Source organism: Thamnophis sirtalis, unplaced genomic scaffold, assembly GCF_051295495.1.
Source record: "Thamnophis sirtalis isolate CommonGarterSnake01/CBP01778 unplaced genomic scaffold, rThaSir2_p1.2 scaffold_4, whole genome shotgun sequence".
Lineage (NCBI taxonomy): Eukaryota > Metazoa > Chordata > Lepidosauria > Squamata > Natricidae > Thamnophis > Thamnophis sirtalis.
This window is the reverse complement of record NW_028261384.1, coordinates 65,235,891-65,256,279: the sequence shown is the minus strand read 5'-3', so window position 1 is coordinate 65,256,279 and position 20,389 is coordinate 65,235,891. Positions and strand designations below refer to the sequence as shown.

General features: G+C 45.0%; 1 protein-coding gene across 2 annotated transcripts in view; it reads right to left on the bottom strand.

The window, feature by feature from the left end:
- The window catches only part of FKBP9 (FKBP prolyl isomerase 9), a 59,934-nt gene that overhangs the window by 37,606 nt on the left and 1,939 nt on the right, over positions 1 to 20,389 (bottom strand). The window contains exon 1 of one of the 2 annotated variants that reach the window (XM_014054262.2): positions 993 to 1,378. The exons of the other annotated variant lie outside the window; for it this stretch is intronic. Within the exon in view, the coding sequence (XP_013909737.2) occupies positions 993 to 1,243 (251 nt within the window). The 5' untranslated portion in view covers positions 1,244 to 1,378. Of the gene's footprint in view, positions 1 to 992; positions 1,379 to 20,389 lie in introns of those variants that run through there. 2 annotated transcript variants of the gene reach the window in all.

Genomic DNA, 20,389 nt, shown 5'->3' with positions numbered 1-20,389 from the left:
CTTTGTTTATTTTTGTTAGACATTTCACTTCTCATTTAAGAAGTTCTTCAGTTCAAGTATCTGGTGAGAAATGGAAGGATTTATTCTCTAATGGCACAGACTAACTGCCAGATAATTCAACTACCTCAGAATCCCTCAGTATTAATAATTGGCTGACTGCAAAGAGCATAAATCCTTCCATTCCCCACCAGTTAGTCTGAATTGAAGAAACTTCTTGGATGAGAAGTGAAATGTCTTTAATGCCTAAATGTCTTCAAGAAAAATCAAGAAAGTCCAGTTGCCATTTGAAAAAAAAAACATATTTTCAGACAAGCAGATGCAAAGTGTTAGTTTTAGCATTTGCTAATTACAATCTGCAGCACTTTCCCTCAATGATAATCTTGGAAATGGCTTCTCCACTTCTACCAGCTTTCCAGATCAGATTAATATTACTGTACATTAAGATGTGGTGTGTATGTATTCCCTCCAAGAGTGGCTCCTGTTTTTTTCTGATTGTTCTGGAAGAGTAAACCTACAATGTTGCCCCACTTCCAAATCACGGTAACTCTTCTGTAGTTTGAGTAACCGTATCTACTTTTAATTAAAAAAATTACTCAAACATCTTTGTCTGTATTTCCCCTAATTATTTCGATATTTTCAATTCAGCTTTGGATATATGCATATCGATTTCCTCTGTGCTGCTTAATGACCATAAAGCTTTTCCTACTGACTCCAATGACTTTCCCACGTCTGATAAAGCGACGGTCTTTCCAGTGCCAGTTTCTGTATTGGATCCCAAAGACCAGAAACCGAGATTCTGCATAGAAAAGATGAGTTCTTCCCCGAGACTGATAACTTGAGTTCATCTTCCTGCCAACGGGCCCATTGACTGGAGTTTCCTCTGGAGTCAAATCACCCAAACTTGTGTCCCGGATCTGCCCCCATTTGCACTATACCTGGCCGCCGCCTCCCCACCCGCAGCGCCACGCCGGCGAAGGAAAAAGCGGGGCTACCTGGAATCGAATTTTTTGCCGTCGGACAAAGTGCCATGGTAATGGTAGCGTACGAAATCGCCGGAAATAACGGTGCGCAGGCATTTGTCCGGCACGTACTTGCGCTCGATCAACACGTCTTTTCCATCCCAGTGGGTCTCCCCAGCCGGCACCGGCGGAGCCTGGCATGCTACGCAACTAACTAGCAAAGCAAGGAGCAGGGGCGAGCAGCAGCGGTGTCGCCGCCTCCCGGTCGACCCCATTCTCGGCATAGCTATTGCGAGGAGCGAACACAACGAGGAGAATATTCAAGAGCAAGTTCGGCTGAAATCCCGGCTTCCCCAAACTGCAAACGTGGAGAGTGAGAGGGCAGGGGCGCGGGTGAAGAGGAAGAATTCCCAGCCCCTTCGCTGTTTAGCAATGGGCGGAGCCAGGACGCGGAAGTGGGGCGCAAGTTTCCTTGGGTGAGAAAAACAAGGCCTGCCACCAGCCGGTACCGCCGTCCTCCAAAAATGTTGTTTGGAGCGCGACTTTAAGGTATTTGGTTTAAGTCCATGCCACGGTGACTTGGAAAACGAAGTTGCCTTCAACGAAAATTCAAACCTGAAAGGCGGGAGATCAGCCCACCGATAGGCTGCTTTCCCCAGCTTCCATTCTCCGCGTTGCTACGTGGCACAGCCTCATTCCTACACCTGAGTAGCTAGAAAGGGTCCCTTGTTGGCAGCGCGCGGGGCATGTTCCCTCCTCGCTGGATTGCGCAGCCCACTGTAAGAGGAGCCTCAGCGAATTAAAGGACCAAGCGGGAAGCAATTAATTGGTATCCACTTTTAAAAAAAAAAAAACATTGCTTTTTTCCCCCTAGGAATATTCCACTTACTCCTTCATTTTTTTGGTTTACTGAACCACCAAGACCAGTGCACAAGATTCTGTTCAGTCTGTGATCTCTAAACAGTGTTATTCATCTCAGGAACGAAATCTAGCTTGGCCTAATAATTATACTCTTCTTTATTCTGATTTTATCTTTTCTTCAATAAGCAGTTTTTTAAATTATTTGCTAGATTGATTTATATTTCTTTGCATTTTAGAGGACTTGTTTTCATCCAATTGTCTAAACTACCATACTATGGGATGTCTCAAGGGTGCTTTTTTCTTCAAAAGGCAATTGGACTGTTTTTTCTTGAGAAAGAAAAGGTTTTGCTTTTTGAAGGAAAAAAACCCCTTTTGAGACAACTATGATCTGGATGACTGAAAATATCCAGATATTAAAATATGTTTTTGAGTTAAAAAGAAAATGCACAGTAGGCTAATCATTGGCCAGAGAGATTACCTGGTTATCTCCTGTCTCCTCATTAAATAAAAAAAAAACTTTCCAGTAAGTTATTTAAAAACTTGCCTACTTTCTGGCATAAATAAACAAGAGATCAGTATTTTTGATGAACTAATGAAATGTTTTTGTTGGAAGAAATATTCAGGTTCATTTTCAAGCCAGGAATAAAATGGAAGGTTGGAAAGAAAGTTGGTTTATTGATGAAGCAAAACCACCAACAGCATGTGATTCTGGTACAGCTGACAAAATGTTCCTGTGCAAGAACATGTCCTTTAATATTCTAATGGCTGTTTTCAGATTCCTATGGGTTTATGGCTGGCTTTATAGGCAGAAGGGAAAATGCAGATCCTAGGTGTTTGAGTTAATCTTGTCAACCTAATTGCTTATCTGGAGTTTCTGTCTACCAGTCTTTCTGAGTGGATTAACAAATCTGCATTTCTAAAAGATAGCCTCCTCAGTGGCACTCCAGAGGTTTTCAGTTGGGATGACTCATCGGTTACCAGGCAGGATCAACCTAGCAGGGTGAGGTCATAGCATCATGGACAAACACTTGGCTACTTAAGGGTTGTGGATTTCAAGTCCCAGAACTCTCCCCACTCTCCCCCCCATCAGCTCCTTCCCCTTTCTGGGAAGGAGAAGCTTGTGCCCACCAGGTCTGTTGGGATTGGAAGTTCGATCGCACCCTGCAAGGGAGCTACCACCCCTGGTAGTAAATTCAGACAGGAGGTTGGGGAGGAACATGGGCCAGTGCTAGAGTTTGGGGAAGGCTCTTGTGTTAGAGGCAGAGAGGGAGCCAGAGCCATATACCAATTATCAGCTGCCTTCAAAGTCAGACATCAGTGAGGCAGATGAGCAGCTGGAGCCTGTTCCCAGTGGCACATGTACAGAGTTGTCAGATGATGAGAACAGCTAAAGAACAGGGGTCGACTTGGGAGTAAAACCACAGGTGGATGATAAATGGCCCTCCTAGAGGAAATAAAAAGGAGTGAAAAGGGAGTGGAGGTTTGCAGGAGACAATTAGTACACTGAATTGGTTCGTGACTCTCCGAGACTCCTTGCCAAGTTTTGCAGATATTGGCCTGTCAGCTCTCCAAGCCAGATAAGGTATGTGACTGTAAATCCTCCCTTGAAAGACTTTGTTGGATGTGAATGAGCAGAATTCACAGTAAATTAATGAAAGGGTTTTTTGTCGGGACAAAGTTTGCTGCACGCTCTTGGGAAGCCTAGGTCAGAACATGAAAGCTGAGGTGGACGGGGGGAGAGAAGAAAACAGCACAGAACTTTCTTGGCACAAAGCTTCACAAAGCAAAATCAAACTAATGGGAGGGATTTTCCTGCGATTATGGTGTTAAAAGAGCCTGGGCTGACAAGAGTGTGCCAGAAACATCTCCAGGCACCCAGAGAGACACAAGGAGAAGCAACTACCAGCTCTCACTGGCTCAGCTAATCCACAGGGCTGTGATTACGGGACTGAGCCTCCATGAGGTGACCAGAGAAAGCAAGGATGCCTCCTTTGCTGGCCACATCCACCCTCTTCACTAAGGCTTATTTTGGGGATATATTAGGCCCATCCCAAAGAATCAGGCTAAGGCTTGTTTTCAGGGTACGTCATATTTTTGGGAAAACACGATTGTTTCATTATTTTATTGGAAACAAAGAACAGTCAAAGGTAGCATTGGAATAAATTTAAGGATTAATATTAAGAACAATATATATCTTTGATTGGGGGGGTGAGTAGCTATCAGTAAAAAAGCAAGAATGTATCTTAAAATACTCCATACATAGTATGTTACCCCAATTGTACCTACTTGACAAATAGCTTTTAATTTTATGCTGCCGAAAGGTAGCAGTAAACATTGTTTTAATTTGTGATGTTTTTAACAGTTCAAAATTTTTTGATTAGAAGTCTTAATTGGAACATTAATTGTACAACGTATCAGTTTGGACTCCTAAATATATATAATGCTGAAAGTAACAATTAAAGATATGCATTTTTGTTGTTATATTTTTACTACAAATTATGTACTATATTGTACACATTCAAAAAGATGAAATGGTCCAAGGTAGAAATAAAGGTCAGTGATGAATATTTTAATCACCTATGTTTTGCTGGTGACAATGTCTCTCTCTTGCTTCTACAATAGTGAAAACCTTCAAAGATAACTGAATTTAATGGCAAGTTAGAAGGCTTGAAAAAGAAGTTTAAGAAGACATATTTAGTAATTAATTCCATTTCTTCCCCAATAATCTGAAAATCAGGAACTAAAGAAAGTCAACAGCTACATCTACCTCAGGCAAAAGATTACCTAGAAGAAAGTCTGAACCTAACTTAAGTAGGTTGGAGAATATTTGGATAAATTTCTACTACATTCAGTAGAACATATCAACCTTTTCAAAGAAGAAATAGTTTCCTACCTATGTTGATTATCAGTTGTCACAATTAGACAGGAATGCAATAGTAGTGCAGAAGTTGAAAAATACACAAAAACGCATGTTTAATATAACACAATATGACATAAAATATATGCCAACAGGTAGCATGTGACATAATAAACTAGATTGCCTTATGAAACATTTATTCAAGGCATTTATTTGAATGTCCAACTTGATTACTTACAAAATATTAAGAAACAAAATACAAAAACAATTGAAACTAAAAAAAAAGAATGACCATTAATTGGTAATCAGGGACTTGCACTTTCTACATCAAAACAGAGATTTCAACTGACCCCAAAATAAGCAAAACAATGCCCAAAGAAAAGCTCAATTCAAAGATATAAAATTTTTCAGCCTGCCAACAAATGAATAGATGAAATGGACTGGGTTAGGGCTAACAGAAGACATGTTGCCACCATAGGTATCTACAAGAGGAGCCAAATGAGGATATGTGCACAATTACGTGTTTTGTAAAAGCACTGGCATGAGTGTTTGGCCTCCTACCTTAATGGAAAATTGATGGATTAATAAACATTATAGGAAAACATAATGGAAAGAGTGTATTTCATGCAGATTGATAGGACTATGTCTTTCTCAAAATTTCTAAAATGAGGGGTCATCACCCAAAGAATTTGAAGTTCTGGAAAAAGTTAAATTATGTAAAATCTTCAGAGCACTTTAAACTGTAAGTATAGAGTAGGCTGCATACAGAAAGCTGTTTAGCATGTGGTCTTACCTAGTGCTGGTTTATAATTATCTGTTCTGGCTGCCTATAAATATACAGGGGATGACAATAGACACAACATGGCAGGAAGAGCAAAATAGAAGTTCAACTTGTAGTGACTAGGAAGATATCCCATAATATAAGGAACTTTTTGAATTTCTCCATTGCACACTTGACATGAACTTAAATTAAAACAGGATAAGGGTGTTGCCTAAAATATATATATTCCATATACGGCTTGGCACTTTGCCAATATTTATAAAGCTGCTTTATAAGAGCAAACCATAAGCTTTTTACTATAGAATGTCTGTGTCTTGTAAAATATTTTCCCCAATGAGTCCTGAGAATTGAAGTCACAAAAATAGAATAATCAATTGTTGCCATTATCATGTTTTGTCCTTCCTCTCCAGTAACTGTTGTTATTTTATTAGATAGATTTCTTCTATATTTTCATGGAACTCATTGGAAAAAGATATTTTGGGCACACATCTTCACCACAAATTGAAGTTTTATACAATAAATATAAAATTTGCAAAGGGGATGGGCTTAAAATGTGTCAACAGTTGGAAGGTTCGGACAGGAAAGATACTTCAAAACTCAATGTCCATTGTCTGCCTGCCAAAATTGTGCGAAAGTCACTCCCAGTTTCTAAGAAGAGACTAAAACTTGAGAGTGTAATGTGGCTCAAAATATTTCAGGAAGGTGGCTTAATTTGTGGAGAAAAGTCAGCTTAAAAAAAAAAAGCAATAAAAATTGAGAAGATTCAAGGCGGTGGGGGGGGGAGACAGAAATGCAAAATTCATGTGGTTTACAATTCTCTCTTCAAAGAGAAAAGCTTCTTGCGTAGACTTTTCAAGGAGGTATCTATAATGCTCTTATTATGTCATTTACAGTACTTCTCCCAATAAGAATAAAATATTTGCTTCTTCAGAGATAACCTTTTCCTTCCAACATCAGTCATTTAGACACTGAGCTGCTAGAAGGCTAATGTCCACAAAGTTCGCCTAATTTCCAAAAGAAAACAGACATATTTTTTTTTAATTCCTTTATTTTTTATTGACTAAAACTACTTGATTTCTCTCTAAGGTAAGTAAGGAGGTATACAAACGTTAGTGTTTGCCCCCCCCCCCAATTTTCAAGTTACACTTACAAGCCAGGTTTCACAACTGTATAACAACAGCATTTTTTTCTGGTCCCTAAATGACATAAAGGTAATGGACACCTTTTTATTCCTAGAGGCTAGAGCTGTGATGGAATTTGGAATTTAATAAAATTTGTATGCCGCCCACTCCCATTGGGACTCTGGGCGCCCTCTGCGGGCATGTGAGCCATCGCCCCAGGTCAGCTCCACCAGCTAGTTTTCAGGTCTCTGCTGTGCATCGTGGGGGACAGGGGGTGCCCAGGGGGGTCATGAGTACATGCGCAGGGGGAGCATGGGGTGTCATGCACACATGCGAGGGGACGGGGTGCATGGAGGAGATGTGCATGCATGCAGAGGGAGGGGGAGCATGGCGGGTTGTATGAGCGTGCGGGGGGGAGGGGAGTGCATGCATTGCATGATGGGTGTGCATGCTTTTGGCACGCGATGACAAAATGGTTAGCCATCACTGGCCTAGAGGAAAATCTTCAACTTGCATAGAAGGGTGAAAAACCTAGCATATTTTATTACCCTGAAATACACATATTGGGAATATTTGGAATAAGACGGAGACATAATATTTTTTATAAGTTCTAACTATGCAATTTTCACTCTAAAGATTTGAAGGAAGTATATCTAAATCAGACATCATTTCATTGCTGATGATATTGCTGGTGTTTCAGTTTCAATCCTCTACCATCAAATAGGAAATCTGATTCACTTGTTTAATACTTGCTTTTTGCCTTTGTATTTAGCAACAGTCAGTCCTATGTTGCTTTCTGTTGAAAGCATTCAGATTTGTTGGGTCTAAGACCAAGCTAAGTTCAAAAACACTAGAGAATTTGTGGAAGTCTGGCACTTCGGCAAACTGGCCATTATCCGGCAAATTGGCCATCAACTGGCATTTGGGGAGGGGATCATTTACTATTTTAACTGTACTGAAACCATGGGAAATATTCAGAATTGGTTTTTATATTTAATCATGCTGATATGATGCACCCAATAAATAAGTTCTTTGAGAGAATCTGATTCTTGGAGTTCTGATTTGCTTGGGCTCGTTTGTCAGAACCTTGACATTACACCAACTCTGCTAAATTTTGCTCTGGAGAGAAGAGAGCAACCTTCTGATACTGAGACCTGGCTGTCCACCCAGCCACCTTGGGAGGACAGAGAAGTCTCGGAAGTTTTTGAAATGGAAAAGAAAGGGGATGCACCTGCCAAGTCTAGCACAGCCCTGGCTAATGGAGCACAACTGACCGTTCAAGCTGGGGAGGAAGTCCTTCCGGCAACTGCCAGGCCAAAGTTCCAAGCATGGAGGACTGAAAGACAAGTGGTGCAGGAAGAAGTCCTAGCCACGGGGGCCTTTACTGAGCAGAGGGTGATGCCTGGCATTGGAGGATGCCAAAAGCCAAAGCGGAGTTCCTCTTGACATCCCCTCGGGTGCTAACTGACTCCCTCCTATGTTGGAGAGAGAAATTGACAACTGAGTGGAATAAGCAGGGGGAACCTAGCCCATCGGTCAAGCAATTGAGGGAGAGGTTCAATAACATAGAAATTTGAGGAGTGGAGCTGGTCCACAGATTTGAGCTGTGGATGGAGACTGCAGCCCAGATACCCCAGCCACCTCCAGCTTGTTTGAGCCCATGTCTACTTGTAGACGCCTGGGCAGCTAGCCTGCCTCCTCAGCCAACAGCGACAGTAAGTCCAGAACTAAGGCGGAGCCACCCAGCAGTAGTGGGTGGTAAGCCCAATGGGACACCCTCGGTTCCCACCTGGGTGGCCTGGATATCAGCCATAGCCTTACCGCCCTGACCTTGGTTAGTTTCATGGGCAATGAGCACCCCTTCCTCCTCCACCAATGAGAGCTGCCTTTCACAGGGACCCGGAGAAGTTAGTGTTCTTCCCGACACCTTCCAGGTGTCAGCGTTCCAGATAGCATCCAAAATTAAATCAGAGTCCAAGGCCAAGTACTGCTCAAGGTTCCAATTTATTAAGAGAGCCATGCTGGCACACCTGGGAAAACCCGAATCTGAAGCTTCTCAGTTTTCCCCACCCAAGTTAAAGTTCATGATCTTGGCCCCACACCAAGGGTGGGTTCCTGCCAGTTCTAATATCTTCTATAGAAGAGGTTCCACAAATCTACAGTGCCATTTAGAACCGGTTCCAGCTCCCTCCCCCCTGTCCGCACATCATCAAGATGAAGAGCAAGAGGGGGAATTTTGGGAGTTGAAGTCCACAAGTCTTAAACCTGTCAAGTTTGAACACCCCTGTGGATTTTTTTCTAAAGGGTTAGGGGTGCAAGGGTCAATGCCAGAGTTTCTGAGCCAACATTCTGGTTGCTAAGCAAGAACGTTGTTAAGTGAGTTTCACCACATTTTACAAGTTGGCCACTCCCACCCAGTCACATGGCTGGCAAGCCACTTCCAACCGGTCACATGGCCGGCAAGCCACTCCTACCTGGTCACATGGCCGGCAAACCCTCCCACAAAGCAGACGACACCTACAGAAGAAGTTCTAAAAAAATTTGAAACTCACCACTGCCCCACACCCACAAGTCCATCACATGGTCCAATCTTCTACTGCCATGCTGTCAATTCCACCCATCCAGTTTCAGTCAGGTCCCGAGGTGCCAAGACAAAGGATGACCTTGGCAATCTAGAAAGGAATTTTATTTTGGCTACATAACATTCTACTCCATACTATCCCCCTTTCCAATTCCCCACTATAGAAACAGCATAGTAGAATAATAGAAGTGTGGCAGGCCAAAGATCCAAAAGGAACATGGCTGCAGGCCTGACACCAGGTGTGGGCTGACCTGGACCACACTGCTCTAACCTATCTGATGGAAGCAGTGATGCTGAACGCGGTAGCTGCTAATCTTGAGGGAAGAGCTGTGGAGTGGGTGACAAGACTCCATGATTAGGATGCCCTGGAGCTGAGAAACATCAATGCTTTCCTGGAGGAGTCAAGAGGCAGATTTGAGAATGAGTCCCACACCCTGCCAGCTGAGGCAGAGATTCGAGTCTGAAGCAAAAGGGCCAACCGGCAAAAGGGTATATTTGGGGTTTCTGTGGGATAGCTGGCAAGCTGAGGCAGTAGCCGGAATGGCTATTGGTTTGCCACCTCAAAGAGGGGTGGAGCAAGAGCTGTTCCAAGCCTGCATCTAGTGAAGGGTCCCTGAATGGATCCATAAATGGTACCGCATGGCCACAGCACTAGGCCTCAATCTACAGCTGTGGAAGAAGCTGGAGCCAGGAAAGGGACCAGTTTGGGCGGCGGCCAGCCACAGCTCTGCCCACCAGCTCACCCATTGCTCAAGTCAGAGCCCACATCAAGTGCTTCAGATATGGCGTGCAGGGTCACCGAGCAGCTGAGAGCCTGGCACACACCACCCCCAGCTGAAGAGCAATCATCCTGCCCCAACAAGGCCAAGAAAGCAGCAGCAGAAAGGCTCACGAGGCCATTGTGGTCTCCTCCCCTTCAAGCAAGGGAGAGGGAATGCTGGCCCAAGGGGACCAGCAACCTACCCCTTACAACAACAAAGACAAACATGACCCAATGGTAAGGTAAGTGAAGTCATCTGCCCCTTCGCAATTCCTATGAAAATTGTTGTGCCAAAGTCAGGGGTCCAGGGAGAGATGAATGTCCTAATAGACTCAGGCTGCACCCAGTGCCTAATTAGCTACCAACACTGCTAAGGCTGGGAATCCAAGTGAGGAAACTGCCCCAAGCCATGATATTCAAGCAGGTTGAAGATCACTAATAAAAGTGTCTCCTGTGATACACTTATCTGAGCCAGTGTGGCTAGAGATGGGCCAACATTGGGAGACTATCTGCTTCATAATAGCTGCAAAAATGACTGAGGCAGTAATCCTGGGATTGTCCTGGCTAAACAAGTGGGGCCCAACAATCTGATAGAAAGGGGGAGGCAGGAAAAAGAGAGTAGGAAGAGGCCCTCTCCCCCCTCGAAGTGAGCTAGAAGGAGGAGCTGTCCAGCAGTGGCCGGGGTTCAAAGACAGTGAGTCTGTCAACTCTGAAGCTGACAAATTGAGGCAATCTTAGAGGCTTCAGTGTTGCCACAATGGTGATGAGGGATGGGGGGGAATAGAGATAAGTGGAGTTTTGTAGCCAAAACAAAATAGTTTCCTCTGAGAACCAAGGACATTCCCACAGGTGGCTGGAGAGAGGAGTGACATTTCCAAGCAACCGGACAGCACCTTAATTGGATCATGTGATTGGCTATTTGGGAAAGGGGTGGACTTTTACTTTTAATTAGGTGAAAACCGCATGGGAACCTTTAAAGTCAGTTTTCACCAGATTGTGCCAATATGATATATCCTATAAACTTGTTCTTTGAGGAACCTGCTTGCCTTTCATGTCTGAAAGAGTTTCCCAAAGAGTATCAGGACCTAGTGGAGATGTTTAGTGAGAAAGAATGTAATGTGCTTCCCCTCCCCTATCAACTGCGAAATTGAGCTCCTGCTGGGAGCTGAACTCCCCAAGACAAAGATGTATTCCATGACCCCAAGGAAGTTGAAGGCCAGGGGTTTCATCCAACTGGCAAAATCCCATGTGGAAGCCCCAGTGCTGTTCAAGGAAAACAAAGATTGGATGATGAGATTATGCATTCATTTTAGGGGAATAAATGATGTGTATGTGAGGAAAACATGTACCCTCTCCTCCTAATGAAGGTTCTGTTGGACCACCTGGCAAAAGGAAAGATATTCACTAAGTTGGACCTGGGAGAGATGTATTATAGAGTGAGAATCAAAGAAGGGGACAAGTAGAAGACTGCATTTAACTGCCTGCTGGGGAGTTTCCAGTTCAAACAGATGCCTTTTGGGCTCCAAGGGCCCCTGCCATATTCATGTAGCTGATTAATAAGATGCTGCATGATCACCTGTACAAGGGTGTCCTAGTTTATCTAGATTTCATCTTCAACAAAATAATGGAGGCTCACATAAGGTTGGTTCGTCAGGTACTCAAAAAACTAGCTGCAAACCTGTATGCCAAACTATCTAAATGCGTGTTTCTCAAAACCCATCTTGACTATCTGGGGTATCAAGTATCAAGCAAAAAAGTGGAGATGGACCCAGGAAAAGTAAAAGCCATCCTGGAGTAGCAAACCCTCTCAAACCTGCAAGAAACTGAAAAGCTTTCTGGGGTTCGCAAACTTCTACCTGCAATTCATCCCTTCTTTCACAAAGAAAGCCTTGCCTATTATCAAACTGCTAAAGATAGGAAAAGGTAGGGGGGGTCAAGCCATGACTCAGCCAACTGCTAGAGTGGACTATAGAATGCCAGGGAACATTCAAGAAGCTCAAAAAGCTGTTTGTGGAAGAACCAGTCCTAAAGCACCCTAACCCAGAGGAGCCTTTTGATATCCAGGCTGATACCAGAGATGGAGCTGTGGGTACAGAAAAATAGAGTGGGAAACCTACAACCATGTACATACATCTCCAGAAAACTCATGACCCTGAAAGGTGTTGGGCAGTGTGAGGGAAGGGGGCTGATGCCATCCATTGGGCATTATTAACCTGGTGCCACTTTCTAGAGGTTAGCAAAGTGCCATTTGAAGTATGGACTGATCACAAAAATCGGGAGGCACTTTGGATCCTTTGGAAACACTCACCCAAATAAGTTTGTTGGGTATAGTACTTTAACCAGTTTGATTTCATCCTAAAGTACATCCCTGGGGGAAAGAACTGCTGATGACCTATCTCAAATGCTGCAATACAAAAGCAATTGTGAAGAGGTGGTCAACACCATCATCCCCCTCCTACAAAAGGTAGCGCAAATCACTATGAGGCGGCAGGTTCAAAGACGGTCAACTGAGCCCAGAGGCAAGCTAACCCAGAAGCTCAAAGTTGAGTTTCAGACCAACCCCTGGTTAAAGAAAACGAAAAGCTCCTGATCTCCAGAAACAGACTGACATGGAAATGCCCCAAGTTGTACATCCCCAGTACCCTCTGAGTCCAGGTTCTGCAGAGAAGCCACAATGCCAAACAAGCAGTCACTTTGGATTTTTAAAAACATGGCACATGGTGAGGAGGCAGTTTTGTTGGTCAGGGATGAAAGACATTGAGAGCTATGTGAAAAGTTGTGCAGTGTGTGCCGCAATAAAGACAAGACCAGGGAAATCTCCAGGACTATTGTAACAGGTAGCCAAGCCATCCCAACCCTGGGAGGAGATAGCAATGGATTTTTTAGTAGAACTCCCAGAAAGTAGAACTCACTGGAAGAAACACTGTAGTTTGGACAGTGGTTGATCTTTTCTCCAAGCAGGCTCACTTTATAGCCTGTCCCAGGCTCCCTTCAGCTCATAAGCTGGTGAAACTGTTCCTGAAACATATTTACCAACTGCACAGGGTCCCAAAAAGAATCATATCAGATCGAGGGATTCAATTTATGGCCAAGTTCTGGAGGGAGTTTATTAAGCTAATTGGGTAATGATGGTGAAACTGGCATGCATGCCAGAGTTGCATGCAGAGCCCTCTCTGTGGGCACATGCGCCATCACCAGTTGCTCTTCTGGTTTTTGGTACATGCATGCGATTTGGCCAGCTGTTCTTCGCACACCAGAGTGCTGAAAACCCTAAGATCAGCTCGCCGGTGCACATGTGCATGCCAGCCAACTGGTCTTTGGGTTTCCAGTGCACCAGCATGCATGAAGATCAGCTGGCAGGTGTGCAGGTGGACGCAGGAAACCCAAACACCAGCTGCCTGGCACGCACATACGCACCAGCCAGCTGATCTTCGGGTTTGTGATGCTCTGGCATGCGCACATTTGCACATTCCAGTTTGGGCATTTGGTGCCGAAAAAGTTCGCCATCACTGTCCCAGGGGCTTAGTTCAGCTTTTCATCTGAGTACAAATGCTGTAGCAGAATATGCAAATGCAATGGTAGAGCAGTATTTGAGATGCTATGTGAATTACCAGAAAACTAACTGGCATGTCCTACTGTTCTTTGCTGATGTTGCAAACAACAATGCCATGCACAGCAGTGCAGGGCTCACTCCTTTCAAGGTAGCCACAGAGGTAGAGTTCATCCCCATGTCTGAGGAACCCCCTTCATCAATGAGCCTGACAGAATGGATAGATTCACTGCAGAGTGCATGGGGAAATGTGAAACAAGCATTAACACAAAAAAAGCAAGCAAATAAAAAACAATCCCCAAAGAGACCATTTCACATAGGAGAGAAAGTATATCTCTCAAACTTGCCGTAAAAAAACCTGAGACCTAAATTTACAGGACTTTTCCCCATTGTAAGAATCATCAACCCAGTCACGGTAGAGCTGAAATGTCTGCTAGCAAAAGTGCATCCAGTTTTTCACAGTAGCTTGTTGAAACCAATAATTGAATCAAAGTTGAGGCCATTAGCTCGGGTAACTCCAGCCCTATTGTAGTGGAAGGAGAAACTCTTATGAAGCACAAAGGATCTTAAAACTCTAGACTATATAAGGGAAACCTGCAATACCTAGTGCAATGGAAGGGTTATCCCATCAGAAGCTACCTGAGTGAAGAGTAACAAGATAAGAGCAGATAAGTTAATTAAGAAATTCTTCAGAAGCCAAAGGAACAACCTAGTGATGGGAGGGGTTGCTAATAGGGACTTAACCTGTCTGTACTTTATGTTTTCCAGGTACTTCTGATTCACTAAGAGGAGATCCAACTGTCAACTTCAAACCGAACCTGCAGAAGCCATTTTGTTGGTTCTCAAGTTGACACAGTATGGGAAGGGGAAGGAATTCACTGCCAGACACACCACTCTATCTAGTGGGAACCAAGATCATCTCCACAGGTGTTGGATAGAAATGGAGAGGAGTGCCTAGGGAGCCCGCCAATGAACCTAATTGGACAATGTGACCTGTGACACTTGAGGAGGGCATCATATACTATTTTAATTATACTGAAACCACAGGAAATATTCAGAGTTGATTTTACATTTAATCGTGCCAATATGATGTGCCCAATAAAGAAATTATTTGAGAGAGTTCTGAGTCTCAGGGTTCTGATTTGCTTGGGCTTGTTAGTAGGAACTTTGACACTGAATTTAATTTTTATAGGGGAGTTTTAAAAAAACTATAGTAGAAATTGTTTTGCTCAATTCGTATATCTGATTCAGTATAATCCATATAATATATACAGATAACAAGGGTAGTTTAATGCAGAGAGCACAAGAATTCAAATGTAGATAATCATGTTTTGCTGGGAAATATGTTGTGGATGAACTCACAAAAGGACTGCCATGGAAAGTGTTTCTTCAAGAGATAGTTATCAAGAAGGACATGGCACAAGAAATAAGATAGATAGGATAATGCCCCCCATACTTTTAAAAAGCTGAATAAATTCCAGTTTACTATAAACTACATTTGAAATTTTTTAGCATATGTATAATTTTAAACCGGGGGGGGGGACTCTATTTCAATGAGGGCCACATCCAGGATGTGTTTGACTCGGGGGACTGGGGCAGGGGTGGACAGGGCCAGCTCAAAGTCAGTTGTGTCAGGGGTACTTGTGGTGGCCTGAGCACTCTGTCAGTGAAAACAGGTTCCCGAGCTCCATTTTTGGCTGCAATGACCTCCAGCAACCCTCTCCCAGCAAAAATGGAGCTTGCAAGGGTTGTGCACGGATCTTGTGAGGGTCACGCATGGCCCTCCTGAACTCCATTTTTGCTGGCAGAGGCACTGCAAGTAGGTCCTTTGCTGTTTCCAGGGTGGCCCTGCGGGCCAGATCTACACACCTCCCAGGCCCGATCTGGCCCCCAGGCCTGAGTTTGACAGAATTGTAAAAACACACACACATGTTCACACATGAACATCCATGCAATTTATTTAAGATACCTAAAAAAATTAAACAGAGGTATCTATAGAGAGGTAGAAGAAAAAATATGGTATCTTGTGTGAAAATTAATATTTCTTGAAGTTACTGAAAGAAATACTGTGTTATGAGCAAATAGCACTAATCATAGGTAGTCTTAACACACTCATTAAGATTTTTTAAAAGATAGTTCTACCATTACAGATAATAGGAACTGTCAGGTGCTGCTTCATTTAATAATCAGGAAAGAAACCACTCAACTCCATTACTTAGAATTAAGTGTACTTTTACTAATTACAAACGATAAGTAGCAATGCAAAGCTGAGTCTGGGTAAATTGGCGCGAAAGCAATGGATATCATGCATAATGCAATCCCCTCCCCTTGGCACCCCATTCCATAGTCCAATAATAATTCACCCAACTGTCAGGTGGGAGATATCTTCAAAAAACATCATCAGGCTGGAATGCTGGACAGTTAGCCTTGGCGGGAAACTTCCTTTCTCCACATGCGCAGAGAGACGGTCAGGACAGCTTCTAAAACACTCCTCCAGCACATAATGATTCCCCTCCCAAATACCAAGCCCCCCCCCCCCCCGTTTCAATGGCAGCTGAAGCAGCAGCGAAGCAAAGGCTGACATCAACAGAGAATATTCAATTAGCATATATTCCAGAATTAGTATTATGGTAGTCACAGCTGTTTGGACAGTGAGGAAGTTGGGGAGGAACAAGGGCCAGTGCTAGATTCTGGGAAAGGCTCTGATGAGGGCTCTGTGTCGGAGGCAGAGAAGGGGCCAGAGCCATATGCCAGTTATCAACTGCCTTCAGAGCCAAACATCAGTGAGGCAGATGAATAGCAATAGCAATAGCAGTAGACTTATATACCGCTTCATAGGCCTTCAGGCCTCTCTAAGCGGTTTACAGAGAGTCAGCATATTGCCCCCAACAATCTGGGTCCTCATTTTACCCACCTCGGAAGGATGGAAGGCTGAGTCAACCCTGAGCCGGTGAGATTTGAACCGCTGACCTGCTGATCTAGCAGTAGCCTGCAGTGCTGCATTTTAACCACTGCGCCACCTTGGCTCTTGGCCTGTTCCCAGTGTGCACATGCGCAAAGTTGCCAGATGAAGGGAACAGCTAAAAAATGAATCGACTTGGGAGTAAGGCCACAGGTGGATGATGAATGGCCCTCCCAGAGAAAATAAAAGAGGAGCGAAAGGAGAGTGGAGTTTGCAGGAGACAATTACTCCACTTAATTGGTTCGTAACTCTCCTTGCTAAGTTTTGCAAATATCAGCCTGTCAGCTCTCCAAGTCAGAAAAGGTATGTGACTGTAAATCCTCCCTTGACTGACTTTGTTGGATGTTAATGAGCAGAATTCACAGTAAATTAATGAAAGGGGTTTTTGGCGGGACAAAGTTTGCTGCATGCTCTTGGGAAGCCTAGGTCAGAACATGAAAGCTGAGATGGACAGCTGGAGGGGGGGAGAGAAAGGAAAACAGCACAGAACTTTCTTGGCACAAAGCTTCACAAAGCAAAATCAAACCGTGATGGGAGGGATTTTCCTGCGATTATGGTGTTAAAAGAGCCAGGGCTGGCAAGAATGCGCCAGAAACACCTCCAAGTGCCCAGAGACACAGAATTAGGGTAATGATGGTAAATTAATAAAAGGGTTTTTTGTCAGGACAAAGAGTTTTCACATACTCTTGGGTAGCCTAGGTCAGAACATTTCAGGTAGTCCTGTAACAATCACTAAGTATCACAGTCTTTAAGTGAAATATCATGTGACTATGCCAACTTATGATGTCAATTTGGGCTATCATTGTTAAGCAAAATCACTCTGTCATTAAATGCAATGTCACATTACAGCCACTTGTGACTTCCTGCTGACTTCCCCATTGAACTGCTTGCTGGAAGCCAATGAGCAAATGGGTTGATAATGACAATTTTATGACTACAGGACACTGCCGTAAATGGGCATCAGTTGCCAAGCCCCATAAATCACATGAGTGTGGGGACACTGTAAAGGCCACAGATCTTTCTCAGTACTCTCCATATTTCAAATTACTAAATGTGTCATGGGTAAGCAATGATTATCTGTTTTTTTCTTCCCAAGAACAACCCAGATCCTATAGATCATGGGTGTCAAACTCACCATGTCAAATTGCCTGCATGTGCAGCAGATGCTTTTCTATGCTCTTTTGTAGCAGCAGCTGGCGTCTGAACAATTGTCTCAATAATTGCACTATATTGTATGTACAATTGTCTCAATAACTGCACTCATATTTCAGCCCAATCTCCTTTGCTGTTTTTAAATCAGCTACATTTAAGAATTGTTCATCTTCCAAACTTATCATGCCAGCATTGATGTGCAGCTGCTAATGGCCCCTGGGGTGGATTAATGATGATATCCCAGAACTCCTTAGCTTCAGAAAGCATTACATTTTTACAGCCCAAATATGATAATTCTTCTGTTCCAATCAAGGCAGAGAGCTCTCCTTGAAATCAACAGTCATCCTGCAAGCCTTCTCTGTCTTGTTTCCTTTTGTTTATAACACAGGCAATCTCTCAGCTTGATTACAGTTCTGTGTTGAGCCTTTTTTTCAGTTTGATTGTGCATGGCCTGGCTGGGTAGGATCTGGGCCCATAACCTGTTAGTTTATTTGAGAATCACCCAGCACATATTCAAAGCATTGAGCAGGATTCGTAATATAGAAAAAAAACGTATTTATCTACAAAATAGAAAAAACATGATACAAACAATACCCACGTACCTCTTGACTGGTAGAGGGAACGAACTCTGAATTCAGAATAGCTAAGCCACACCCAGACTAAAGCCAATTCACATAGCTCTCACAGCAAATCCTGTGGGGAACTGACTTTTACCTCAGGTTAAAGCCTGGTAAAGAGGTAAATAAATATGGACTTCGCCCCTGGAGCCGGTAGAGGAATAAACCAGTTTTCCAAAAGGAAGCAATGAAAAAACGAGACTCCATAGTGTCTCCTACATAGTCCTACCCAAATCTAAGGTGACCAGACATACTGCATTTGGCGGTACAGGCACACCTTCTCATAATTTTTCCCGCGTCCCGGGCCATTCCCAAAAGATCCCGCTTAATTTTGGTGCCTTCTTCGACTGGCTCCTACGCCCATCTGCTGCTGCTTGCATGGGCGGGGTAGCATAGCGAGTGAGAGGGCGGATGAGCGGGGGAGCGAGCTCGCCTTTCTAGCCCTACTTCCGGACAATCCATGGGAAAGCCTCCACAAAAAGAGCCACCTGGGGTCACCGCTTCTTCTTCTCCGAACTCAGAGTAAGTGACGTGCGGGGCGAGTGAGCGGGCAGATGGTGGTGGGATCGCCGCCTGCTGCACTGCAGCTGACTCGCCCCAGGCCGGGCGGGCTGGGAGGCTTTGGGTGTCCGGGCGGGAAGAGCACGGAGGAAGGCAGAGCGGTGCTCACCGCGACTCTGCTACTTCTGCTGGAGGAGCCCCTAGATAGGGAAGGCGGGTGGCGGGGTGGAGCAAGGGAGCGCAAGCAGCGGATCCCGGGCTCATATGCAGACGGAGCTCTCCAGGCACAGGAGCGCTGGAAAAGTGCTCCACTCATGCACCCACTGGGATGGAGCACGCTTGCTCGCTCGCTCCAGCCCTGCCTGCTGGCACGCTAAAGTGCCAACATGACTTTGAAGTGCTGGCTTGCCTGCCACGTCGGCCCGCACGGAAGGCAAGCCGGCACTTCAAAGTCATGCCGACAGTTTAGAACTCGGCCGCCATTCAGCGAAACATGTTTCGCTGAATGGCGGCCAAGGGGCATGCTAAAGTGCCGGCATGACTTTGAAGTGCTGGCTTGCCTTCCACGTCAGCCCACGCGGAAGGCAAGCCAGCACTTCAAAGTCATGCCGGCACTTTAGCATGCCCCTCGGCCGCCATTCAGCGAAACATGTGTCACTGAATGGCGGCCGAGCCCTGCCGGCAGCCTTCCGGGCCGGCCGGCCATTCAGCGCTCGCACCCAGCGCTCGCACGCCCACAGGACGGCGCTGGGGAGGAGAGGAACTGTGCAGGTCCCGCCGCTCATGGTACGGGCGAGGGTTGGCCGGCTGGGGGTGGGGGTGGCTGCTGCCAAGGCCTCCAGCCTTGCAATCCTGGGCGGGGAAGGCAAAGGTTCGCTCCGGAGCTGCGGAAGACCGTTGCACCGGGAGGCCTCCGCCCTGGGGATCCCCCGCTCCACCCATTCAGATTATCCCCAAACCCAAAAGATCCTGGGCGCAGGGGTGCAGGCCAGGGAAGACGGGGTTTGGGGGCTCGGAGGAGGAAGGGGTGATCTCCCCTTCCATTTGTCTGTCCCGCTGCAGAGCTCCTCCTGGGGGAGGGGGAGGTGGCGAGTGCGCTGATCCCCGTTTGCAAGACCAGCCCTCCACCTTCTTGTCCCGTTGGGAAGGAGGTGGGTGGGAGACAAGAAGGGGGCAGGCTGGCCTCGCTGCTTGCATTTCCCCTATTTCCCCCCTCCCAATATAGGTGCAGAGAAAGAGCCAGGCTTCAGAAAGGAAAGGATATTTTTAATAATTTTCTTTGTCTGAATATGATTTCCCATTGAGGAAAAGGGGAGTTTTAATTCCCCACCAGTAAAAAAAAAGTTTAGTCTTTGAAGGGCCCTTGTGTGACATCTGCCTGTGTGTGTGTGTGTGTGTGTGTGTGTGCGTGCGTTCTTCGGCCCGCTAGACCAATGGGGGCCCGGGGTAGGCGGAGCCCGGCAAGCCTCCCGGGCCGAGAAATTGGAAGGAGTGAAGTTGCGAACGCTCCGAGGAGTGAAAGTATTTAGTTATTTGCTGCTTGTTGTGAAAGGTTTTCCGGTGCTCTGGCTTTGGGGAATGGTTTTTTTGCAGTGGAAAGTCGTGTCCGGGATTCCACCAGTTTGTCCTGCAAGTATTAGGCGCCGGGCTATCACTCCTTGAGCTCGGTGGAGCTTGCTGTCAGGTT